Source organism: Adiantum capillus-veneris, chromosome 1 (genome assembly GCF_014529385.1).
Source record: "Adiantum capillus-veneris isolate H3 chromosome 1, ASM1452938v2, whole genome shotgun sequence".
NCBI classification, from domain to species: domain Eukaryota; kingdom Viridiplantae; phylum Streptophyta; class Polypodiopsida; order Polypodiales; family Pteridaceae; genus Adiantum; species Adiantum capillus-veneris.
The window spans coordinates 12044237-12071551 of NC_140931.1; the positions used below are offsets into that span (position 1 = coordinate 12044237).

Sequence of the window (27315 nt, forward strand, 5' to 3'; positions counted from 1 at the left end):
AAGCAAATGCCCTCTGCCCGAAGGATCCCCTCCTTGTCGTCATTGCCTTGAAATGAAGGATCACTACAGTAAGGATTGCCCTCCACTTCGTGCATCCACGGCTTCGAACCCAAGTCAAAGCCAGAATGAGTTCAGCTTTCCCAAGCTCAATCTGATAGCAGTTAGCACCGTTCCTCAGCTGCCCCCTTCTACCCACGTAGTTACCCCACAAAATAAGCTGCAGTTGGTAGAGGAGCCATCGGGTGTCCTCACGCAGGCCCAGAGAGCCGCTTGCGGTCTTAGCATTCCAGCAAGTTCAACTCCCCCACACATTCTCACAACAATGAATACTTTGTCTTCAGCTCGCGCCAAGCCCTCAGTAAGTGACAAGCAAGAATCCAAATCTTTGCTCTCTGAACTTGATGAAGCTTTCTTGGAAGCAGTTTCAGATCTACAGAAGATCAAGGTACCAGAGAAACCACTAGTAGAACAAGAAAAGCTCACAGCAGAGACAGTCTTGAAGAACACTTTCCAACAAGTGTCCCTCTATGACATGTTGCGGCTAGATGCGAGCTTCAAAAGTGACACCCTTGCAGTTATTTAATCCCTTTACCCCGGAGCAGGTCCTAGTAGCTGGCACCTCCCAGTGCAACCATCAGAGTTCTATATGATATCCAATCCCGCTGCTCCCCTCACTGATTATAGAAGCCCTCACCTGACAGTGTCCGTCTTGGGTCAGCAATTTTCAGGAGTAATTGTGGATGGTGGATCTAGCATCAATATGATGCCTGAGTTCACTCTGATGGCTTTAGGCTTGCAGCCTACTCAACCTGCCCCTTTCACAGTAACATTGGCCAACCAGAGGACAGTATACCCTGTGGGCATAGTGGAAAAGGTGCCTTTGTAGGTACAAGATTTCACTTTTAGTTTATATTTTGTTGTGGTTCGTCTTCCACAGGTGGAGGGCGGATTTCCCTTGCTCATCGGTAGACCATGGCTACGACACACAAAAGCACTTCATGATTGGGGAAACGACGCACATACTCCTGGCTCCCCGATGCAACCAATTCGCCTAGAAGGAGGCATGGATCCCGTCGTGCAACATAGTTCTTTGTCCCTAGCAACCAGCCTCGAATTGAAACAGCCTACTCCACCTGACTCCACCTGACGGGTCAGATGAGGATCTGTTGGAGTGGTTGGATGCTACCAAATCTATGCCTTGTTATGGAGTCTCTATTCACTCTTAGCTTGAAGTTACACCCTCTTCCAATGTTTCCACAGTAACTAAACCTAATGAGCTACTTGAGCCAGCTCAAAGGTTGAAGGTCACAGAGAATACTCCTGATGCGCCCTTGGTGGAAGCCTTTGAATTTGGTGAGCCTATGAAGAATCATAGAAGCGGAAAGAAATCCCCTCTACAGGAGTTCATCCCCCTTCACCATCAGCCCCAGTGTCTGCTGTGTCTAGCGAACTCCCTTCGCAGAGCTTCCTCAAGACGGGATACAACCAAAAAGATGTTGATTTCAAGCATGATAAATTCCCTGTTCATGCTCATGATATCTCACTGCTCCATGTCATTCCAGCCTCACCATTCACTACCCCTACCCACCCCCTCCCTTTGCCCTCGCCCCTTACCCACACCACCCCTTCCCTTCCCTCGCTCCCTACTCACCCCTCGCCCCCCCTACCCACCCCCTCCCTTTTCCCTCGCCCCTACCCACCCCTCTCTTGCCCTCGCCCCTATCTAGCCCTCCCCACCCCTCCCAGCCATGGGACCTGGTTGCCATCCTATTGCAGTAAATGCTTTTCGTTCTGCCATCACGATGGAGCTTAACCTTAATTGCGGTATTACTCGAGCTTCTGGTCATCCCTCTTTTCGAGCCACTTCATCTGCAAGCATGGACCAGGTCATTTTCCTCTCACTATGGTTATGGAGGATAAATATGCGCTGGATCCAAAACGAGCATATCTCTTTGCTGTGGAGCCTCAGTCTGTTTTGCCAATTGGGATTCTTGGACTATGCAATCATACTGGGTTTCTATCTATTCAAAGGCTTAAGGCGTTTGCAAGCAGTGTAGTGTTGTTAACTCCACTTTTGAGGCATGTAAGGTCATGGTTGGGCCTAGCACCTACTTCAAGAAAGACGTACAGATGCGGTCCCTAGTGGTTTTCTTTGAAGTTTTTTCAGTATTTCTTGCTACAGGTCACTTTCACAGGATACACAGTTAGTACAGTTGGTCTGGTCTGGTTCACAATGGACGGACTCTCTAGGCTGGGCAGCGACACGTGGCCAGGTCACCACCACCACTCAGTTTGGAGATAGACTTAGATGGCTGACATTTATGAGCCGTTGGTGGCTCTTTATGGTGGGACATGAGTAGTAGTTGTTGGGTCATAGAGATCATCTTCTTCACATATGGTCCATGGTCGTCGTCTAGAGTAGCGAGTCTATACACACAGCACGTCTGCACCATCCCTGCACATCTGAGCCTCGACACCCCCATTGTACTTGTGAGTTCTGGGCTGGAGTTGAGTGTGCTGCTACGCCAGAGTCTGTATTAGTTCTTTGAGATAGTCGAGTTCTATGTTCTGGTCTGCTGTAGCCTGTTGTGTCTCTATGTGATCAGTTGTTATCTATTGTTCCTTTGTTTTCAGTCTATTTTGAGTGAGATTGTCACGCACATTGCACTGAGGAGCACCCACTGTAGAGAGCACGACACACTATCCGCGCTACAGTATCACATAACGTTTGCTTAGGTAGCAATTTCACCAATTCTTCTTCCACGATTGCGGCAATGACTATATAGCCCATGCATGATTGATCATGAAAAGTAGAGGTTGCTTAAGGGACTCCCAAAAGCGAAGGAAAAATTCGACTGTAAGACCGTCCCATCCAGGGGATTTCCAATGCCCAAGATGCAACAAGCTGTCATGCAGCTCAGCCTCAGTAAAACTAGCCTCAAGGGTAGCTGCATCATTCATTGTCAATATAGGATGCACATACGACAACAGTAGTTGTTTGGCTTGCAAAACCTCACTTGAGGGAACCTTAGGCTTAGCAAAAACCCGTTGAAAAAAATCAACCATGAAATCTGCCAATTGACTTTTATTGGCCGTCCATTGCCCGCTATCAATCTTAACCCTTTTAATAGACACGGATAACCTCGAATGATACAAATGCTTAAAGAACTGCTTCGATGAACAACCTTTATCCATAAAAGCATATTGTCTTGATCTAACTTTCCATTTTTCAAGTTTCCTTATGTTATTATGCATCAAAGAGGCTTTAGCTGCACATAATTTGTCTTGTTCCGACCGAGAAAGCCGTCTAGTATCTGCAAGACTTTCCAAAGCTTGAGTAGTCACCTTATCTTCCTGTACTTTAACTCTCATCTGATGCATGTACCACGAACCATAATCCTTTATGACTGCTTGAATCCGCATGACAAAACAATACCAAGCCACATCCACATCTATAAACATATGAGAGACAAGCGCCGAATTCCTTGTGTGAGAGATATGCATTATTAATATGCAGCAATCGCTTAGTGGGAAGCAAGGAATCTGTATCCAAGGCCTCAATATGGATCAAGAGCCAAAGAGGAAAATGATCAGATAGAGTAAAGGAGCCATCAATCCTCATATCACATGCAAACATATCATATTGCTGAGAGCCCAGTACATACCACTGATCCAATCGTGCTCTATATTCCGAGCGAGCATTATGAGCAAAAGTGTAGCCTCGCTCCAAAGAGAGAACTAGCCCACAGATCCAAAACCCATGTGCCACAGACTATGCATTCCATGAAGAAAGTTCCAAGTTTAACATATGCGAATGGCCAGTTGTATTGTCCATGTTTGCCGGCGCATTATTTAAATCCCCACACCAAAAAGCATGTGAACGCCAGGGATATTTGACCAAATCTTGCCAAAGACGAGATCTATGTGCCGAGACAGTACAAGCATAAATACCAGCAAATTCCGGAATATTGCCTTGCACGATACATTGAACAACCATCCAACGTCCCGTCGCTCCATTATGTGCCAAAACCGGCTGCAATTTATGAAGCACCATCGTTAAAACTGTCACGAGGACGTGGCAACTGCTAACCTTAGTTGTTGGTTTCTTTTCAATGATTTTTGTTTAATTTTTGAGACCCTCTTTTTGAAGCTGAAATGGTCGGACATTGTATGGCCAATGTGAAAGGTAGTTTCACCCGCAGACGGGAAGTTGGTCGGCGTTGCAACTCGTAAAGTAAAAGGATGTCTAGGCTCAGTTCAAGATCATGTAGGTCACGCCATCGCACTTAGCAAGTTGGTGGATATTAGAAAGTGAACTCAATAAAGGCATAAAGTCAAGGTGGGACTACAACAGAAAGTATCCTGCTGTGGGGCCACATTGTACTTTTGGATGCGGTCCCAATGAGGATAGATGGTCAGATGACCAGTGGGAGCCCAACGGAAGCATCTCCTAAAATTTAGGGAACTGCTATTTTGGGCCGTGAAATGTGTTCGCGTCATTACCTCCGGTATGACTAGGCGAACATTTTACAACTCTGCCGCGCAGTCAACTGCGCAACCGGTCAGGATATTTTTAAGCGGCGAACCCGAAACGGGCAAATGCTTGTAAATGCGCCAAGTGTCGATTTTTCATGAACTTTCCCCTTGCAGAATAATGGGCGCTGATTTTTAAGCTGGGAGAGGCCTCATTTCAGCTTTTGTCACAAGTTAAGAGCTATGGAGTGCTTCCTTTCCCTCTCATGTACAGTGTGGTGCTAGGAGTGATGCCCTGCACACTACACACTGCTCTCTCTCTCCCCTACGTGCAGTTATGTGATGCCCCACAAGAGGGCTCCTCATTTGACTGATGTACAGCTGTGTGGGTTCATGCTTTTGTGCTGAGGCAAGAGCCTCCTTGAGCAGGAACAGGGGTAGCTAGCTGCTACTCCAAAGCAGGTACTGGTGAGGGTCATAACCTCACCATATAGGTGCAAAATCAGCGCTGTGTATGCGCTGTAATTTTACTGTTTTTCAGCCATACGGACGCCAGAACCTTTGGGAATCGTGCCCCACTGGCAGAGGACAGTTAGGGGACTGTTTGGGTCTGAAAACAGGGCAAAAACCAGTAAATACAGCGTGCTGAATTTACTGTTTTTGGGTAGGAATCAGAGGGTATACACCAGTAGAAGCGAGTTCCAGCAGGGGAATTGGTTTCGCGCAAGTTTAGGGACTGTTATGCTGCCGAAATTTGGCCAAAACAGGCGGTATCTAGTGGAATACAGTCAAAGGATTCCCATGACTCTTCGTTGTACTTTACCCTCCTAAAGAATAAAGAAATACCGAAAGGGGCGCCAATTTTGGGGCCTACAGGTTGTCGGCGTCTGCTCGGAGCATTCTAGCTTCCGAGCCATGTGTGTGATTAAGTGTTAATTCCCATTACAGGTCTCCTTTGCAAAGTGCTTTGTGTGTGTATCTAAAGTAAAGAATTTCGGGTGAAAGCCAACGCCTACCGCCCCACGGGCCGGTTTCATGGTTAACTCCCAAAAAAGAACCAATATCAGCATAAGAAATCCAAAATCCTACATAATACGATGATTGACCAACAAAATCATGTTGATTATGCTCTTGTAATACCACTATATCTGCTTTATTTGTATGTACATAGTGCCAGATCAGCTTCCACTTGTCATGGTTGCACAATCCGTGCACATTATACGTAAAACATCTAAGGGGAGAATACATCTATACAATATTTACAAATGAACCACGAGGCACAATCATCAGTAGGATTTCCCATAGGCACATCCCTCTCCATGCTAACATTCAATACAGCAGAATCCATATGCATCCCTGCAGGGGATTTTGATACATCGGCAACGACGCAGATGTCGACCCAAGCAAAGCGTCTTTGTATGAATGAACCACTCTATCCCACGCTTCAACCAACGACTTATGATCATGGGATACGGATGCAGAGGTTCCACCACCTCTCCCATCCAAAGCAGGTACATAATTCCTCGAGACAGGCGAAACACAAGGTTTTGCAGGCTTCTTGGGAATTTGCCAATCATCAGTGGAATCTACCAATTTGGCTTTACCTTTAGTATCAGCCTTTACAGCAATCTGCGTATTAGCCAGATTCCCAATGGAGTCTTTACCTTGTTTGGCTTGCATGTTTCCATTAGAATCCCCCATCTTTGGCTTTACGGACAAAGAGGAAGGAGGAGCAACACGAGTTCCACTCATAGGAACAGCAGATGATGGCAGTTTAAACAAAGATTCCTGGCATTCAGATTGCATATGGCCAAATTTGCCACAACCAAAACAAGCACCTCCAAACTTCCCCCATTTGAGTTTAAATGGCCTTTTTCCTACCATTGGATCACCAGAGTCAACCGTAATTCTTGACGGCGTCGGCTTATCTGTATCCCATAGCACGCAAAATCTATTGGAATTAGTATCCAAGTTTGGGGGGCAAATCACTTTGCCCAATTGCACAGCCAAGAGAGACAAGAAATGTTTCCAAGTCCGCGGAAATCCGACTATTTCCACCCAGACCGGGCACCTGTGTCGTATCAAACTCTGACAATCTTTAGTAAGCGCCCATGGCAGAACATGTGTCATTTGCGTGTTGAAAAACAAAGGCGACATTTCCAAAAAACGAGAACGAGCATCCATGTCTTCCAAAAGCACCTCATAAAACCTGCGGGCACCAAAATACACCCGTCGGACTACTTGTCTTTTCAACAGAAAGTCAATCCATTGACCTACATCTTGTACCGATGGCATTTTGCCAGGGAAAAACAAAATAATGGCATTCAATGCATACTGTGCAACCGGATCCATCAACTGCTGAACCGGAATAACCACTTCAGTAGCTTGTTGCTGACCTTCCCACGTATCCCGAGCATTCGCGAAATCCTCCGACAAACACTCTTTAATGATATTTGCAACATCCATGGAGGAAAGGTCAACCTGTTTCCTACGCTTATATACAGCCACTTCTGCCATGACCAACAAAAGCCTTCTCTTTATACAGACAAAAGTCTACTTCGATTAAAAATCACAGCTTGAACTCCACGAGAAAAACACTCTGTTTTTTGTTTTTTATTTTATCAGTCATTCTCTGTACCAACCTCAAGACTGTAAACAAAAAAGAACTCCGCTCTACAAAATTCCAAACAAAACTGTACTGCTAAAGCTTGACAAAAAATCTACAGAGGCCCAAAACCCCTTGCAAAAAATTCACCAGAGCCGAATTCTGGGCTGCCTAAAACCTGCACACTAAAGATCAAAAACTGCAGCAGACTAACAGAAGGCCGCGAATCTGCAGGTCACACAATTGAACAACAGAGGGAAACGCGCGCAGGCTGAAGATGGATGCTCCACGGCGATTGACGGCACTGCAGAGGAGCTTGCTGGCGACGGAACTCTGACGCAAAAGATCAGCAGGGTTCGCAAAGCTTTTTCTGTCTTACCCACTCACACACACGCGCGCGCGCACACACACACCTTGCTGGCGCTGGCACAGTGTGCTGCAGCAGCGCGCAGGAGATTCTTGCGACAGAGCAGAGATACAACCTCGCGCGCAGGCAATTTGTCACCACACCACACACACACACACACCCACTCATCAAATTGATTGGTGGTTCTACTCACATAAAATGCAGATGTTAAGGACTCGAATGGAAGCTCTTGTAGAGGGCTAGGATCGTACACAAAAATTGTGACCTAAAGATGCTCTTGATTATGAAAAGTAATATAAAATTGATAATTTCCCCTCCAAATCAAGCCTAAACAAAGCTCCTATTGGGGAAATTTAAGTTGAGCAAATACTTAATGAAAAAGAATCTATGGGTTGTAGTAAAACCACTAATAGTAAAAATTGAACAAGGAAGAGCACAAACAAGAGCATACACATCTGCAACAAAAGAACAATTCATGGCTAGAGATGAACAACCGTTGGGTATAATTATCACATCACTCCTCCATGATAATTATGTTCTCTTTGTAGACGAGTGTGTGCATGCATATGAAACTTGGGAAGTCCTAGAAAAGACTTTGGGGCAAAGGCTAAAATAAGCAAAGTTGGTATGAAGAAGCAACTCTACAAATAACTACGCTTGAAGGGCAGGATATTGCTAGCCTAGTTAATCAGCTATTAATAGGCTAAAGAGCTTAGTCACACAACTCACTTATATTGAGAACATTGTGCCTAAAGATGACAAAGTTGCAATCCTTCTTAGGTGCATTGCCACCCTTTATGATTACATAGTTAAAGCTCTTGAAGAAAAAGATCCTAGCCAGGTGCCCTAACAAAGCACCAAAAGAACAGTCAGAGGACAAGCCAGAGAGTTCTAAAGCAACAGAGGAGCGAGCAAAGAAAGGAAAGACAAAAGCAGGGCTGGTAGCAGATTTCGTGGGGACCGACCTTGAGCGAATGGATGAAAGTACGGAGCTTTGCAGAGCGTGGGGCAAAGTATGGGATCAAGAAGCTCTTATCTTCTTCGACGAGGGAGCCAAGGCCAACTTCATTTCAACTAAATTGACAGCTCGACTCGGAATTATGCCAGAAGAAACAGGACCACTGGATGAGGCAGTTCTAGCGGCACCTGGACGGGATGTTGCCATTACACCTATCATAGGCAAACTTCGGTTGCATTGTCAAGAGTATCTAGGGCACGAGGACTTTTACATCATGCCCTTGGAGGGGTGTGACATCCTTTTGGGATCCCTTGGTACCACAAGAACAATGTGGTGGTCGACTACAAAGCGAGAAAAGAAACTTTGAAGAATGAACAGGATAGAGAAATACATCTTGATGTAAAAGGCGAGTCAATCCCACTTGTATTGGCTTCAACCATTTCCAGATTAATGAAATCCAATCTGTTTGTTTACTTGATCTTCTTACATAAGATAGATGACGAGAAAACGTCAAATTTGCCCGGCCTCAAGAAGGAACGACAAGAATTTTTGCAAGCTCAAGCTGACTGTTTCTCTGAAGGCTTACCAAGAGAGTTACCTCCTCAGCGTCTTGAAGATCACACCATTGATTTGATTCCAGGCACTACGCCACCAAACCGGCCACCTTGCAGAATAAGTAGAGTCCAAAACGAAGAAATTATGGACCAAGTGAAGAAAGTTTTAGAGAAAAATTTAATTCAATCCAGAGAGCACCCACTATAGAGGGCACGGCACATTATCTCCGCTACATTATCAATATAGACAGATAAGATTTATAATTGAAATAGACAAGCGCCCAATTTACATAACAAGGTTTTGTCAAGTGTCCAAGGTTTTGAACCAGGAAGAGAAAGATGCTTCTCATTTGAAATAGACAAGAAGCCCTTCAATCACAACATAGTTTTACAACGCATAAGGCTTTAACTATGAAGAATAAAAGCAATTATAAAGGCTTTTCTTCCTGTTTCTTATCCTTTTTTTGATGAAAGGGAAGGGGGGGGGGGAGCAGGGGGATGAATCCCTGCAAACCTAAAGGTTTGCAGTTTTCTGTAAAAGTGTTAAGAAGTTTTTCCCTCAAAGAGCTCTTTTAATAGATGCACCAGCTCTTCCACATTGTACTTGATGTACTTTTGATCATTTTTTCTTCTGTCAAGACCTTCACTGCAGCATATCATAAAAGTAGGGAAAACCCAACTTAATATATACTTGAAAACAAATAGATCCTACCAGCCTTGAATTTGTTCAAGTAGGCAAGCTTAATAATGCACTTAGCTATGGTTTTGTGGGGTAGATAGTATGCCTAATAGCTTCAAGGTGTGTAACACTAGAATGCAATACAAGAAACAATGTGAGTGCTGACTCCAACCTGAATCGTTTCAAAAACAAGCCATAAGTTGGCACAACACTCTCCACAACTGCCTTCTGCAATGCCTTCCTTAACTGAGGATCATGCACAGTCCACTGCATTTGTTTTCGATACAGTTCATCCACAGTCCGATTGAACAGTTTTAGCCTACGCCACAGTGCACAAAACACACCCACCCACCCCATGTCCGCCCCCCAGACACAACCAGATAAAGCAAACCAATTTGTCTTAGCTCATCGAACATCAATCAACTCTAGTCCTGCGAGTCTATAAGAAAACATGTTTTTGGTAAGATGCAACACAACTTACCTCTCCTTCAACAGTGACCGGCTCAATCCAGTTCCGACCATTTGACGACTTTCATTCATTAGCTCATGCACATTCAAAATTTGTAAAACCTGTTTTGGTAGAACAATGGGAAATTGTGAGACTCAGCCAAGCACTGCGCATGTGCTGTTTGTTGAAATATACCTTAAAAGTTGGAACTCTGAAGTTTAAAATTTTCTGTAAGTTCTAAGAATCAAGGTTTAGGTAGCATAGTGTGGGATCTAAGACACCTTGTCCCAAGCAGCATGCAAATAGCCTGTGGCATGCAGCTGAACTATGGATTGGTGCCTTTGCAGCCATTCCTCACCAAGAAGGTATTGAACCTTGCATCTGCACAACACCTTTTCTATTGAGCAGAAAGAAGCACAATGATTTTTAGTATGTTCTTTTGCCTAAGAACCAAAAGCGTGCACATGTGCATGTGGAGGGAGCACGCAACTATAGTTGCTACCTCTGAACAGAATGAATGATGAATTGAGCATTGTTCAGGAGGAAAATTTGGGCCAATGCAGGGTCTTTGTAAAATCGGGATTTTGTTTCGAGTTTGCTAAGTAGAGCTGCGAATATTTGAGCAATTTTACAGGATAAAATAACCAGGCAATCATGTTTTCTTCTTTCTGCATTTATGAGTTTCTCCAATACAGTCGGATAACTGCGAATCAGGGAATATACTTAGCAGCATCATAACCTTAGCAGCAGGATGAGCAAAAAATTTGTAGTTGTGTGTGACCTTACTCCGACAGAAGTTTGACAAAATTAACCGCATTGCTAGTAAGAGGATGAACCATTCCATCTTGCACATTTGTCTTGATAAGATCATCATTGCATACCGTCTGCTCAAGCGTGTGAAAAGTTTGAAGGGAAGTCTGTGCAAGCATGTGTAGTGTGCTGTCGTATCTCTGATACAGCTTCACACTCTCCTTTTCTTGGAACATGTTTTTGACCTGCAGGGTTGCCCAACACAAGTCTGTTATATGAGCTTTTATTACTCCATCAGCTTTCTCATTTGAGTGCACAATAATAGAAACAGCTTGCAGAAAGTCATCTAGGACACATTGTTAGCCTTACCCTTGCTCACTTACCCAACCGCAGCCATGACATCAAGCTCATCTATTTGATGGGTTATCAGAAAGTAGATTCATCATTCATGTCAAGTTTCCGCCTCTCTACTTTCAAATCGTTTGGCAACTTATTGACAAGAAGACGGAGTCTACCTTCACAAAATAATATTTCGGTCCATTCTTTGCAAGCTGAGTTTCTTGCTACTCCTAGAAAGATACTTTGCAAGAGTCATTCAAAGGCATCGACACCTAGACGGTGTGACCATACTTAGTTAGGTATGGTTTGGCATCCATTTGGTGAATTGACTTTTTGGTGGAGAAGGTGGACAGTAGGGAGGTATATCAAGAGGGGAAGGAATTGCACCGCTCGCATATAATTGAGTAGGCTTTAGGACTCTAGATGTCAGTCGTGTGCCATTTTCATATTTCCTATTATGCCAACAGCCATTCCTTCATTGCCAAGCCCAATCAAAAGCCAAAGCATTTCAATTTGCTCATGGGAAAAGAAGCTTATCAAAAAAAACAAATCATGATGTCTCTATGCCATGTGGACAAATCATGCATTAAAAAATTTCATATCATGTGTATCATGAAGCTGTAGAACTGTCTTGTGGGCTTTGTAACAAACTTGGACACCCCCAAGTCAAGATTCTACAGCGACACAACAGAGATTCACTTCAAAACAGTTCACAAAGACGACACAGCCCGCCCACATAGTTCCGTGCCAAGAGGTATTGGCCCCAAAGATTGGTGCCCCTTCAGGTTTTTTTTTTTATATTAATCTTGGTACAAAAGTACAAGGGAGTCACAGACTCTGCGTCCAGATGCTCGGAGCAATGAGGCCCAACCAACTTATTTATTGGTACAAGGGATGCCCAAAAGAAGAGCCCCAAAAATCTTAAACTCAAAAGCTTTATGCCCAAAAGCAATTGATTAAAAATCTTCCATCCAAAAGCTGCTAAAATTGCTAGCATAATTTTTGGAAATCTGTACGGAATGCCACATCAGCAAACCTATGCAAAAAGCGGGATTTCCATACAGCCTGTCACCGAAAATTACGGAGCGTCCATACGGTACTGCCACGTCAGCCTGTCGGCGCATTTTGCAGGTCCGTACACTGCTGTCCGTACCCTACCACGTCACCAGTTTGTGACATACCCCCCTCTTGAAAGAATTGTAATCGCCCTCGATTACGCTTGCAAAACAGACAGAGGCCATAAAATGTCTTAGTAGACACTGACTGTTAGTACTGACACACTAGACACAACACATCTAGCACTTGTACAAATCGACAGTCATATCACCGGACATCACAGGACATCACATGACAAATCACATTCAAATTCATTCTAAATCTCAGACCAAGATTAATTGGCAACGAGTTTAGTAATCGCATCTAGATCTAATCGGGACCTCACACATGCCCAATTAACTAATCCTTATTGCAATCATGTCTATAGAGATTTATGAGACCGAAATGCTACAATCATTTCGTCTTTCAATTTCTGCACTCAAACAAGTCAAGTACAAACCAATCATTTTCATTTTTGGAAATTCCCGTTTATAAACTCATACAGCAGAATACTGTCAGCCCAACAGTATCCCTGAAACCCAAAGGGACATCAGTGACTCTATTCCAAAAAATCGGGGTAATCTGTTGACAAAGGAGCGGAATGACTCCCTTCTTGTGCAAGCCCGCTGCACTAGATTCATCCATGCAGAAATAGGGGTTCTATCGGAGTAGACTATGCTAAACCGAACGCTTCAAGGTAAAGGTCCAAAATCTGAGGAGTATTTGCTAGGTCCTCCTCCTCCATCCACTTCGCATCCAATGAGGATAGTTCTGTTACCATATATATGTGGTAGTGATGTGCGTGAACACACTAGGACCACCAGGGCATTTTTCCCCTCTTTAGGAGGTTTTTTCCCCATGCATTGTATATACGCCCATCACACTAGGGCTATCTATCTTTCCATTGCAGACTAAGTAATATACTCTCAATTGTGTACCTTGACCTTCCTTCGTCAAGCTGTGTGTGTTTCCCTGCAACCTAATTCCAACAATTGATATCAAAGCAGGTCACGTCCTCCCGAGCATAGTCGCTAGTGTGGCCAGAACACCCCTGCTCATTTTCTCAGATTTCAACTGCCAGCGTCTGCTCAGAATTTCATTTCGGGTTCATTTCGACCTCCGTTTCCACTACAGCCAGGTCTGCATAGACAATTTCGTCATTTTGTGGAGAATTTTTGTTAGTGCCAATTACTGCATAACAGGTCCCATACAGTCTACTGTGGGTTATGCAATATACAGCACGTGCTAGTCTCACTCAGTTTCTCCTCATTTCAGGCAGTTTTCACATCAGGTTGCACGCATTTTCCATGGCTGACAACAACACAGATATGTTCAAGATGTTTGCTGTTGAGGACAGATTGAATGGGGACAATTACCCTATGTGGGCTTACGTGATGCAACATGTACTTGTATCAAAGGGAGTTTGGAACATTGTGCAGGGCATTGATGTACGTCTTGGTACTGTGGATGCAGACGATGTTGAGGATGCTCCAGGTTTTGCTGCCAGGGTTGCTGCTGTCAGAGCTGTTTTGCCTACGGCTGAGCAAGCTTGTTGGTATGTAAGAGATGCGCAAGCTCATGCATTGATTGCATTGTCTGTGAAGCGCACTATCACGCCTCACATCCGTTCAGCAAAATCTGCAAAACAGGCTTGGGATATTCTAGTAGGTCTTTATGCAAGCCGCAATGAGGCTAAAATTGCTTTGCTCCATAAAGAGCTGGAATCGAAGATTATGCATGAGGAAGATGAAATGGACACTTTTCTTGCTGGTGTCAAGGATGTTAATGAGCAACTATTCACTTGTGCAGACTGTTCTTGATGCTTTGCCAGATTCTTACCAGACTTTTGCTAGTACTTGGAGACTTATGACCCAAGGAAATCCTAAAGTTGTCAAGTTTGATGCATTATGCACATTGCTGTTGCAAGAGTCACTTTCTAGAAAAAACAGGACTAGGCAGCGTGCCAATGAGCAGGCTTTTATTGCAGCTCAAAGAAAAGGTGGAAATAGCAATGTAGCCACTTCTTATGGTTCTACTGCGAGTGACAAAACTTCTGTTCTAATGCTTCTGCTGGCAGCACTTCATCTGACAATTGATAAGGGCAAAAAGAAGATCCGTTGCCATTATTATAAAGCTAATGGTCACTTGATCAAGCGGTGGCCAAATTAAAGGCAAAAGAGGCTAAGAAGAAAGAGGCTGGATCCACTACATGGTCCAATACAAGTGCAGTGATTGTAGAGTCATCTGACAAAGGAGATTGTGATGCTGATGTTGATGCAGAATGGGCATTTAGGGAGTTGGAAAGATTGTGCTTACAACTGCAAATGTTCTTTCACACTTGTTGATGCACTTTATGTACCTGGGATCAAGAAGAATCTTTTTTCTGTATCTGCACTTGCTAGACTTGGTCTTGTAGGTTATATTTGTGGATGACAGATGTACACTACATGATCTCAGTTTCGGTGATGAAATTGTTGCATCTGGCATTTTATGCCGTGGGCTGTATAAGCTCACTTTGAATGACAAGTGTGGGCAGAATTTTGCAAATGTAGTTTTGAATTCAAAGGCTGTTTCAGATGCAAAACTATGGCATGTATATTTTGGGCATCTGAATTTTGCCAGTTTGCTACGTTTGCAAAAATCTGATATGGTTGCTTCTTTGCCGCCTCTTCAAGCACCTGTCAAATATGTTTGTGAAGGCTGTATTTTGGGTAAAATGCAGCGTGCTAAGTTTTCAAAGGATAAGTCAGTTCGTGCTACATGCAGATTGCAACTTGTGCATAGTGATGTTTGTGGGCCTATGCAAACTCCGTCCTTGGGAAATTACTTGTACTTCGTGACCTTCATTGATGACTACTCTAGGCATGCATGGATATATCCGTTGGAAGCTAAGTCCGAAGTGTTTATGTGCTTCACGCAATTTCTTGCTATGGATGAAAATGTCTCGAAATGTACTATGGGCACCCTCCGTTCAGATCAGGGGGGGGAGTATTATGTCTCATGAATTTAATACATTTCTAACTAGTCGTGGGATAAAACACCAATGTGGAGTGTCGTATATGCCTCAGCAAAATGGTGTTGCTGAGAGGAAAAACAGGTCTCTTACGAAAATGGCACGATATACTGTCAAGAGTCAAGCTTTACCACATTCGTTTTGGCTAGAGGTTGTCACGTGTGCCACTTATGTACTCAACAGGTGTCCTACGAAAGCGTTGCAGTCTATGACTCCATATGAAGCATGGCATGATAGAAAGCCATCTATTGAGCACATGTGTATTTTTGGCTGTTTGGTTTATACTTTAGTGCCACAAGCATAGCGTAGAAAATTGGATGAGAAGGCTATCAAATGCATTTTTGTGAGTTATAGTGCTGAAAGCAAAGGTTATAGGTTGAACCATCCACAAACAAAGCGTATTTTGGTCTCACGTGATGTTGTGTTTGTGGAAGATTCTGTTCAGCCTTTGCTGTCATGTACTAGAGATAGTAATGTAAGCTCACGATAAATTTATGATAGTTTATTGTCTCTTTTCAGTGGTGGAAGTTTGAATGTAAATCCAAATGAGGCAAATGTACAGCCTATGGGGGTTTCTGAAAATGTTACAGATCAGCCTATTACTGATGTAGATGTACATAATGTACTCGATGAGGAAAGGGCTGAAAATGAGCAGCCAAAATGACCGGTGCATACTTTGCGCAATACTAGCTTATGTGATATAGAGGAACCCCTATCTTTTGATGAAGCACAAAATTCAAAAAATTGGATGGCTGCCATGCAATCAGAATATGATGCACTTATAGAAAATGACACATGGACTTTATGTGATTTGCCTCCTGGCAAAAAGGCCATTGGTACGAAGTGAGTTTACAAGTTAAAAAACAAGCCGGATGGTGAGATTGATCCCTATAAGGCTCGACTTGTTGCAAAGGGTTATGCACAACAAAAAGGCATAGATTAATAAGCGACTTTTTCTTCCACTTGTCATATGACTACTGTGCGTTTTCTATGTGCATTGGCAGCTCATTTTGGTTGGGATGTTCATCAATCAGACATTGTTATTGCTTTCTTGAATGGTGACATATTTGAGGAAGTTTATGTAACGCAGCTTCGCGGTTTTGTCAAGAAAGGACAAGAGGATAAGGTGTGCAAATGTAACAAAGCTTTGTATGGGTTGAAGCAATCTCCTCGTGCTTGGTATGAGAAAGCTGACACTCATTTGGTCAAACGAGGCTTTCATAACAATCCGACAGAAAGCACATTGTATGTCAAGCGTGAGGGCAATGTACTTCTCATTGTTTTTCTTTATGTGGATAATTTGCTGATCACTGGTCCCAATGAGGCACATATTGCTGAATTCAAGGCTGATTTGAATACTACTTTCAAGATGAAATATTTGGGGTTGTTGCATCATTACTTGGGCATACAGTTTAAGCAGTGTGATGGTGGTATTGCCTTGTATCAGAAAGTTACATAGAGACATTGCTATGTAAGTTTGGACTTGAGGATTGCAAACCTATTGCCACTCCCATGGAAACAGGTTTGAAGTTGAGTCTACATGATGGTGGTGAACCTGCTGATGTCACTCTTTACCAAATTGCTGTTGGCTGCCTCATTTATTTATGCAACACGAGGCCGAACATTCAGTTTGCAGTCTCACAGGTTAACAGATTTATGCATAGCCCAGGGTCTAAGCATTGGCAGGCAGTCAAGAGGAGGGGTGCTGCTAGAACTGCCTCTGTAGGTGGGTCCCATTCTATCAAGTGTAATCTCGAGCCGCGCTGCCAATTCAGGTGAAATGAACTTGTAATTCTTGCTCTGTAAACATCCTCGGAGGAGGTTTCTTGATTGCCGGTTTGATGGGTGGTTCTGTGGCTATTAGGAAGTTTAAGAAGCTCAGCCCAAGATACTGTGGACCCTATGAGATTGTCAAAGTGATAAGTGATCCATCTTACAATCTAAGGCTACCTTCTAATCTCAGAATTCATGATGTCTTCCATGGTAGTCTGTTACTGGGTGTCCACTTCTGCAATAGATTGCTAAGACAAAAAAATTGCAAAATTTGGATCCTTCGCAATTTTAATCATCTGGTTTGTGCACTCGTCAATCTGCTGTCGACGTTCCATCTCTTCAAGTTCGTACTGAGTAGGCCGAGGTGGGCTGTACTCTTTCTTTGTTTGATCATGAAAATCTTCTTTGTGATCTCCTCCCGCATTAGCAGATGCAGAAGTCGACTGGTTCTTGTTGGAATCCATAAATGTCGCAAGAAAAGGATCGGATTTCCCGGTAGAAGAGAAATCGGCCGCACTTTGATACCACTGTAACAAACTTGGACACCCCCAAGTCTAGATTCTACCGTGACACAACAAAGATTCACTTCAAAACAGTTCACAAAGACGACACGACCCGGCGTAGTTCCGTGCCAAGAGGTATTCTGGGGCAGATTCACTTCAAAACAGTTCACAAAGACGACACGGCCCAGCATAGTTCCGTGCCAAGAGGTATTGGCCCCAAAAACTGGCATCCCTTTTGGTATTTCTTTTTATATTAATCTTGGTGCAAAAGTACAAGGGAGTTGGCGGGGACTCACACTCAAGACTCTGCGTCCAGATGCTCTGAGTAATGAGGCCCAATCAACTTATTTATTGGTACAAGGGATGCCCAAAAGCAGAGGCCCAAAAATCTCAAACTCAAAAGCTTTATGCCCAAAAGCAATTGATTAAAAATCTTCCATCCAAAAGCTGCTAAAACTGCCAGCGTAAGCTTTGAAAATCCGTACAGAACGCGACGCTAGCAAACCTGCGCAAAAAGTGGGATTTCCGTACAGCCTGTCAACGAAAATTGGGGGCCTGCCACGTCACTAGTTTGTGACAGGCTTCCTTTTTTTCCCCTTACTTTGTTAAATATATACATGCATACTTGACAACTGAACCACAATGTGTAGAGAGATGGGTGCTCTCAGTGCTGCTACTGGCCTCACCTTCCTCCTCGTCTCTTGATGTCGTGCCCAAATATCATTTTTCGTCTTGACTCAAAGGGGCGTAGTCTGTCAATATGCCATTGACTGCCACCCCAAGTTGCTAACTGCATGGAGGCTGCCAATGCTAGTCGTGTTTATCTATCTCAAGGGAGCTCCCATAACTGGATGCAGGAGAATTCATTGACTGAACAAGGCATCAACTACTCTAGGTGCTGCCCCCATCTTTGCTATGATGACCTCATGTGGAAGCACAGCCTTTGCTCTCAGCATACGTTATATTAACATGACCAGTGGTCTCTGCATATGCTCACATCCATCATAATACTCCGTCTCTAACCCGTCATGCTCTGGTAGTGGCAGTCTTCATTTATTGTAAAGGTTTGGTCCCCAAATAGCCTCCTCATAGAGCAGTGCGCGAGTAGCTATGGTATCAAAAGGAAACAGTTAGGTACATGGCTCGTGAAATAGTAAATCTACACACTACCTCTCTAATGCACCAAGTGTTGCATATGCTCGTCCAAATTGAGCCTCTGATGTATTTCGGAAAAAGAACTGTGCACCTTTGATGGTAAACCCAAACCGTTATTATGTTGAAGGAGGAAAGATGTTTGGGTATCATAGATCTGAAGATGCAAACCCTCGTTTCCAAGCTTATTGTCACAGGTCTATTCCCTTGGGATGAGCCTTCGAAGCGTTTCTTATATCATCTATTGTTAGCAATGCGCCCACACTATGGCTCTATGGATGCAGATGGACCCTGGAGGTGAACTTTTAGATACATATTCACTGATGCCCCTCTACGTATCCTCCGATCAAGGGTGAGTGTTCCCTTAAGCAGCTTAGCAGAGACTACCCGACTCAATGAAACCATGACTCCCTAACTCCACATACTGATAGCCCCATTGCTACAAATAGATATATTCCTCCAAATATCTAGACTTGTGACTTGCTGAATCTCTATCCGCTACCAAAGGTTTGTGATAGGATAGGCTGGCTTACACTGCTAGTGTCCCCATGGTTCACACGGTTATCACTCACCCTTGGTCCACACTGCTAAATGTTGCCCGTGTCATAAAATCTAATATCTAACCAACCCAAATGATTTTCTCATATTAAACCGATCATTTAGTGTGGGAGAATAAATGGGAACAAGGGTTAGAATATAGATATGTGCTTACAGATCTATTTCAACACGGGGCCAATGGTAAAGGGGTCCAAATAAGAGATGGTCTGTCAAACAGAAAGACTAGCTAATGGAGCTTAAAGACCTTAGGGTTAGCTTCATTAAAGACCTCTAAAGGTTAGTGTTAAAAGTCCTTTGACCTTAGGCAAGCTATGGCTGTGCTTGAGGTGGGAACCCGGCCCAAGCTTGAGGTGTTTGTCGTGCTTGATGACTAAGGTGCTCGAGGTGCTTGTTGTGCTTGCTGACTAAGGTGCTTGAGGTGCTTAATGACTAAGGTGCTAAGGTGCTCCATGACTAAAGTGCTTGAGAGGTTAAGGTGTTCAAAAGTCAAAGCATATCCCTACTCATAAGGAGGTGAGCCCACTTTGTAGGAGCTAGAGAGAGAACACACACACCCTCACACAAGGCAAGCTTGGTACAAAGAAAGCAACTAGGACACTTGTCAAGTTCCTCTTCATGTTGCCCTCATGGTGTGTCTAAAGTCTATTGATTAGCATCCCAAGGGGTCCAATGATAATTTCGTTAACTTAATTAATTGTGTATGCATTTATCAAGTCCTCTCTCTCAAAGAAGAAAGGGAGACACTTATCCCAAGACTACCCTTGTTGCTTGATATGCACTAAGCATGTGATTGGGCAAGCTTGAGGAGGTCCAATCAAGTGCCAGCTAGTGCTAGAAGAGGGGGTCGACCAAAGCAAGGAGGGGGCTAGCTTGGGGGGTATACTCTCCCACAGACACACACACACACTCTCTTATTGTGGAGTTGCAAAGTGCAAGAGCTTCATCTCCTTCTCCAAGCTTGTAGAGAAGTTGAGAGCCTACAATAACACTCTTGGCTATGGAATGCAAATCCAACCAAGAGCCATGCTCCAATGCTTAAGCTTGCCATCTTCTCCATCTTCATTACTATGCTATTATGTATGCTAAGCAAGAAGAATGATGATAAGTGAGGAACTATTTCTTTCTCCTATGAATGTTTCTTCTTCCTCTTCCCTATCCTCATCCCCCGCTAGCTCTCTCCACCTTTGAAGGTGTTTGAGGCCTTGGGACTGAGGCCGGGGATGGTTAATGCTTTCTACAAAATCTATGTTATGTTTGTGATGCATGAAGCTTTCCATCTTCACTGCATCACCTCGGTCACAAGGAACACAAAGATTGTATTGTACCAAGTCTCTCTTGATGGGAGAATCTATAATACAAAAGCCTATTGGAGGGGGGACCGGCTCTACATAAAATCCGGTCCTCAACTGTTGTCAAGTTCTCTAAACTCTCTCTCTTGCAAAAGTATTGTTCATGCCAAGTTAATTAAGTACTATGGTTATGTTGCTACCGCTAATTAAGTTCACCCTCTATGTTCTCAAAGTATTCTAACAAAAATGCTCACTCTAATTCTCCTAATTCCGCTATTCTTAAAGTTCATAGGCCATTTCCACTATAGCCCTTGTCGCTTGGGCCCACTTCTATAAGGCTAGCTGGAGCACCTTTCCATGCAAGTGACACCCCACCCTGGAATCACTCTCTAGTGACTCTACATCTACTTTTCCCCAGGTACACCTACACCTGAGCCTTCAACTATATAGAACCATGAACCCTGTAGCTGGCTACACATTTCCCGCCACTAATCCACTCACATTACCAATGAGGTGGTGTGGATCCTGACGTGTTGAAGGACGATTCAAACTGGCAGAGGGCACTGGAGCTGTAGCTGTGGGAACAGCTGGTGGTTCAATTGCAGCAGTGATTGTGGCCTACCACTCCTTGTATCTCTCTAGTTGTCCTTTCATGTTCCCAATTTCCTCATCTGAAACCCAATAAAATTCTGTAGTTGGGCGATGGTAGCACACCAAGCTCCAGACCAAGACTCGGACAAAGGTACAAGGGGGTGCAGAGGCTGATGTGCAATGGTTAAGTGCAGTGAGTGCCGACACCCAACTGAATTAGAAGAAACTAGGATGAGCAGTACCAAAGGACAAGTAGACGAGGGTGACTGTTTCCCTTCGACTAAGGGTGAGCGCTCCCTTCCACCAAGGTGAGTGTTCCCTTAGGCAGAGGCTACCTGGCTCTATGACCCCGAGACTCTATGACTCCATGTACTGATAGCCCCAGCGATATTGATAGACCCCAAGATATATCCCTCCAAATATCTAGACTTGTGGCTTTCTAAATCCTCATCCGTTACCAGAGGTTGGTGATAAGGTAGGTTAGCCCACACGCCCAGAGTCCCCATGGTCCACTGGTTACCGGTCAACCTTGGTCCACACTGCTAAAAGTTGCCCTTGCCCCTTGGGTCCACGTCTGTATGGCTGGCTGGACACCTTTCCAAGCGGGTCAGGCCCCACCCTGGAATCACTTTCCAGTCACTTCACTTCTACTTTTCCCTGAACCTTTAACCTGTAGAACCATGAACCCTGTAGCTGGCTATAAGTTAGCAAGTGCCCCATTCGGTTTTTTAGAAACTGCCATCTCAAATACATTCAACTCCATTCTCAAAAAAGCTTGCATTTTCCATCTAGTTGTTGCATACACTTCAATTCAAAAGTCATTTCGTATTTCCTTCTTCATGCGGTCATGCACCGCATTCTTTCGAGCTTCCATAGCCTCATCCATTCCCTTCGTCAACTTCAGTTGTTCAATTCCATCTCGCTCATAGTATGCATTTTCTCATACATCAAAACATCCTTGACTCTAGACTGGATTTGTGCTTTTAAAGAGTTAGAGATATTATGCTTTCCTGTACCCGTTTCTAAAATTCTTGTTGTGCCTTGGGTTTCCTTCTGATATATGCCATGATACTCTGCGTCAGATGAGAACTCCATCATGCCATGTCTTGTGTTTCTGCTTTCTTGTGAAGCTAGGCCCTTGATTAAGCTGCCCCTGAGTTTGAGGCCGCCACTTGATTAAGCAAGCTCTAGGCATGTGTTCAAAGCCTCACATAAGAAACTTGCAAAAATCTTTTCACTCAGCGACAAATTCCATGCAATGCTGAAAAACTTTACAAAACCTGCTGACTTCAATGTGCCTTAGGTGAGCACCACCTTATTCAATAGTCAATACTCAGCAAAACTCAGTCCGCAGGATCAGCACGTATGCATCAGTATTATGGGTGCAGCAAGCACCCCAAGAACTCCGGGACCCACATGTACTGCTAACAATGATAACATACAAGGAGGGCAGTCCCCCATGACCTCTACATGGCCTGTACCCTAAATCTAGTGACAAGGACTAAGTATCACACGTGCCACCCCATCAGCTACAATTCACCACCAGTTCCTTTCCAAAGCTCGATGATTAGCCTCTCTGACTCAGAGATCCTGTCTCAAACTTTGCATGCCCCCTTGAGAGCAAGGAATCGCTTGCTCCTTGATAGTGGAACTCAATGACCGAGGGCATGAGAAGGTGAGACAACTGCTCAGACTCAAAATAAATTCAAAGCTCAATCAGTATTGCCCCCAATTGTGGGATAGATGCATTGACAGGCAGGCACTCCAGCTGCAAAAAGAGAAACTTCTATTTCTACCATTAACTCTATCCTCATACTACTTACTTTATCACAATATGCTCAAGTACATCACAAACTTGTAAATCAGCAAAAGAAAATAATGATTTGAAAATTTCAACCACAGCTACCTCAGGAAGAATAACATCCATAGCATTGTACATGTCGAGAATGCGGAAAAAAAATTCAGAGTGCCTCTTGCTTGCTGTGACAGCCTCAGCAAAATTTAACAATGCACACATGCTGGTCTCAACAACACTGACAAAGCACCGACTCCTGTGTGGGTCAAGATGGTCAAAGATTCTATCACAAAGTTTCTGTTCCCCTGCAAACAGCAATAGGATCTGAAATGCAGTTGGTACAAGTTTTTGTAGCAAGCCTCAGTAAAAAACTGTGTTGGAAAAAGTAAAGTTCATGAGCGAGCAAATTTTCACGGCCAACTTACTGACAATTGCAGATGTTTAGGCCATTCTGAGACCCTTACGTCTGCACTATCTAGAGAGTCTTTTTGGGTGCCATCCTTCTGTAAGTTCTGAATTCCCACCTTTTGAAGCATGTGCTCCAAAATTGAAGATCTAACCTCCCTGTCGCGATAATTGGCTATCAAAGTTTAAACAATGCTTTACAGATGCATCATTCTTATAAGTAGATCATGAATGGGAGAGTAAATGTGTATCACAACGTAGTTGCATTCATATTCATATGATTCATTTTTTAGAGGATTGCAAATGTTGAAAATTTTTCATGTATGTTATGAGACTGAGTTGGGACTTTTTTTTTTACAAAGTCTTATGTGCATTGCACACTATAAAAGCTCACTATAGCTTTTCATGTGTTATCATGAATGGCATATGTTATTGATATTGTGTTAGTACTTCTCATGTATATTGCATACTGTCACAAGTATCAACAATAGCCTTGTATGTGTGTGGTTTTGAGTAAGATGCTATGTGCATCTCGAAAAGAATCATTAAAAATCCTTTTAAGGATCTTTTTATACACTCATCATAGCAATTTCTCCTTAGAATTTTAAGCTTACCACGATAAAGAATTGGGCTCAAAAAGAAAATGCTCACAAAATTGCACACGATGTTCATGAATACAATTTGCCCATGTCAACTTGTTGCATATAGCTGAGAAAGTTTGATGCTGCTAGCTACTTGCTTCCCCCCACCGTCCTCCTCTCTCTCTCTCTCTCTCTCTCTCTCTCTCTCTCTCTCTCTCTCTCTCTCTCTCTCTCTCTCTCTCTCTCTCTGCTGCTCGCGCGGTACTCCATGAGCTGCCTGCTGCTCGCCACTGCTCTCGCCACAGTCCTCAACAGCCCAGCACCCCTACGCAGCATTGCTGTGGAGCACAGGTCTCCAATGTGCAAGACGCTCTAGCTACACACGACGAGAAGCTTGCACACATCAGTGATAATGCAACAAGAAATACGACCTCCTGGGCACATGTAGTAAGAAGTACTCCAAATGCCATTCCGCAGACACATGAGACGTATGCAAATGTAGATGACACAGAGTATAATGAGCGAGAGAAACGCAGTATGAATATTGTAATCCGAGGCATACCTGAATCTGACAATGAGAAAGTACTCATGTTGAATGCGGAGGTCACGGACCTCCTTGCAAACACATTTGGCATGCATGATGTAGTGGTGTATGGGGCACACCGTGTGGGTAAGCAGAGACATGAGAACAATTGCGCAATTGTATGCACAATGTTGGATGCACATAAAAGAGCCATCATACTCGAAAATGCTCGCATTTATCTAAGGGACGGCCCAATTTACATCAGTGAAGACAGGACACCCGCGAAACAAAAGGAAAGAAGACAAGCATATGAAGAATGAATGAAAAAGAACACCACCCCCATAGGGACAACACCACCAGAAGCATGACAGGGGGAAACCCATGGGACCACGAACATACACGTCACAAGTTGGAATTGCCGAGGTTTCCCTTGGCACAAAGGGGAAGGATTGACAGAGGTTTTACCACAAGCAAACATACTTTTTCTACTTGAAACGTGGGAACAGGACACATGTAGACTGCCAAGTATTCCAGGATATATTACACACTTGGTTTGGTGGCCTGGTACTAAGATGCGCGGGCAAGGGGGTGTTGCTATAATGTACAAGGAGGAAATGCAAAATCAGGTTAAGATATGCAAGATAGATGAACACAAACGATACATATGGGCTGAGATTTGTACATTTGGGAGATCGATGTTCATTGCGGGATGCTACATCCCACATCGGGAATCCCCGTTCTATGATTTGCATAATCTCTCCAAGAATCACCCTTTTGCCAACCTATATACAGATATTGCAACCTACACACCACAGGGGGCAATGATGATACTCGGGGATCTTAATGCTCGCATAGCCAACATACAGGTTCAATTGGTTGACTACTCAACCCATCCCGCCGACAAAGATGGCGATCTTGTATTAGATGCAATATGGGATAGATGCTCATGCGATCACCTCATGAATGAACAAGGTTCTGCTTTGATATCCATGATGAATTCTATGCAACTTGTAGTCATGAATGGCACCAAGAAATTTGCAAGCTCCGGAACATACACATGCTATACATCAAACCATGGAAGAAGCACTAATGACTATGCGTTAGTTAGCCACAATGCATTGGATTTAATTGGACACTTTAAAATTGGGGCTCGGTCACCGAACTCGGACCATACTCCAATTCATGTATGTCTAGACCTCCCACACATGCCTACACAACGCATCCAAAAGGCGACAAGTTGGGCATATCGAATGCAAGCCACAAAGAAATTCGATTATGCCACTTTTCTGGACAGCCTATTGAGTAGCCAATGCATGTCCCAAAACATTTCAGAAAATTGGGCTACCTTTCGTCAAGCAATAGAAGAGGCTGCAGAGGTCACTATGGGACGATCTAAAAGAAATCACCAACAAGTGAAAGGTCTCCCTCATAACCCATGGTTTGATGCAGAATGTAAAGCAGCCAAACGCAAGTTAAAGTGCTTCAATAAGTCCACGAAGGAGTGGGAAAGTGCAGCCAAGGAATACAGGATGCTGAAAAGGAAAAAGAGAAGGATGCATGAACTTTTGAAGGAGGAGCAAGAGGTGATCAGATTTAAGAAAGAGCCCAAGAAAGCATGGCGCAACATGAAAGGAAAAAAGGAGGATATAATGGGAAATTTCAGCATGGACGAAATGTATGTATATGCACAAACACTCTATGCTCCCACCGATGCTCAAATAATGATGAATGCTGAAATTCAGATTGACACTAAGGAACCTATAACTTTTGCAGCGGCTTTGAGAGGTTTGAAAAAACTAGCCACTGGGAAAGCCTCTGACATTTTGCACTTCAACTCCGAAATGCTGAAATGGTCGGGCAATGAAGCCAAGAAATGGATACACTGCATGATGAATCAAGCTATCCACCAAGGCATGCCTGAAGATTGGCAAGAGAATTGGGTCAAAGCTTTGTTTAAAGGCGGAGACCATAACCTACCCACGAATTACCCCACCATCATGGTGGGCTCTTGCATGACAAAACTTTTTGGGAGCCTAATAGAAAAGGATATTAGCACATGGGCTGAAAATAGTGGAAAGAGAGCTCTCGGTCAAGCAGGTTTTAGAGCAAAACATAGTACCATAGATCACTTGATTACAATCCGGATTATGATGGAAGAGGCGCGACTCAAAGGGGAAACTATGTACTGTTAACAGTTTTGTGGACTTTAAGAAAGCGTTTGATACGGTACCTCGTCATGGGTTATGGTCCCGCATAGAGACCATTGGGGTTCCCATACACTTGAGGGTTGCGGTGGCACGCCTATACCATGCGGTTCGATGTAAACTGAAAATGTAAACAGGTTTCTCCAAAGACTTCTTTAGCACAATAGGGGTCAAACAAGGATGCCCTCTGTCCCCAACATTATTTGGGCTATGCATAGATGAGCTTGAGGACTTTATCTGCCAAACGACGCAAGATAATGGAGATGCACCAAACATAGGTCTCATTACTTTGCTACTCCTCATTTATATTGATGATGTGGTTCTTTTAGCACATAGCATGTCTCTCTTGCAAAAACTTTTGGATGCGGTTCTGCGAAGCCACAGGACTTTCAATGAATGTCACGAAAACAAAATGTATAGCGATTTGTACACACACATCAAAGGATCAGCCCGCCCTTATGTATGATGGGCAAGAGATTCAAGCAGTGGACAGCTTTAAATACTTGGGCATCATTATACCCTCGAATCATAGATGGGGGCAATGTGCAAAAACAAGAATTGAAGCAGGACAAGCAAGGTATTACAAGTTTGAAAACATGTGCAAACAAAGCGTCACTAGAAGGTGGGAAATAAAGTCCATGGCTTTCAATGCGTGTGTGG

At 43.7% G+C, this 27315-nt stretch overlaps 1 protein-coding gene across 4 annotated transcripts in view; it reads right to left on the bottom strand.

Annotated features, from left to right (window-relative positions):
- Positions 1–9193: 9193 nt before the first annotated feature.
- LOC147464332 (exocyst complex component EXO70A1-like) overlaps positions 9194–27315 on the bottom strand; it is a 101378-nt gene continuing 83256 nt past the window's right edge. For 2 of the 4 annotated variants that reach the window (XM_086514145.1, XM_086514154.1), the window contains exons 4-11: positions 23368–23506; positions 23054–23266; positions 10871–11079; positions 10587–10787; positions 10366–10465; positions 10118–10206; positions 9809–9955; positions 9194–9603 (exon numbers count right to left, since the gene is read on the bottom strand). In XM_086514145.1, the coding sequence (XP_086370271.1) occupies positions 9501–9603; positions 9809–9955; positions 10118–10206; positions 10366–10465; positions 10587–10787; positions 10871–11079; positions 23054–23266; positions 23368–23506 (1201 nt within the window). In that variant the 3' untranslated portion in view covers positions 9194–9500. Of the gene's footprint in view, positions 9604–9808; positions 9956–10117; positions 10207–10279; positions 10466–10586; positions 10788–10870; positions 11080–23053; positions 23267–23367; positions 23507–27315 lie in introns of those variants that run through there. The other 2 variants (XR_015188342.1, XM_086514166.1) reach the window with 2 other exon arrangements.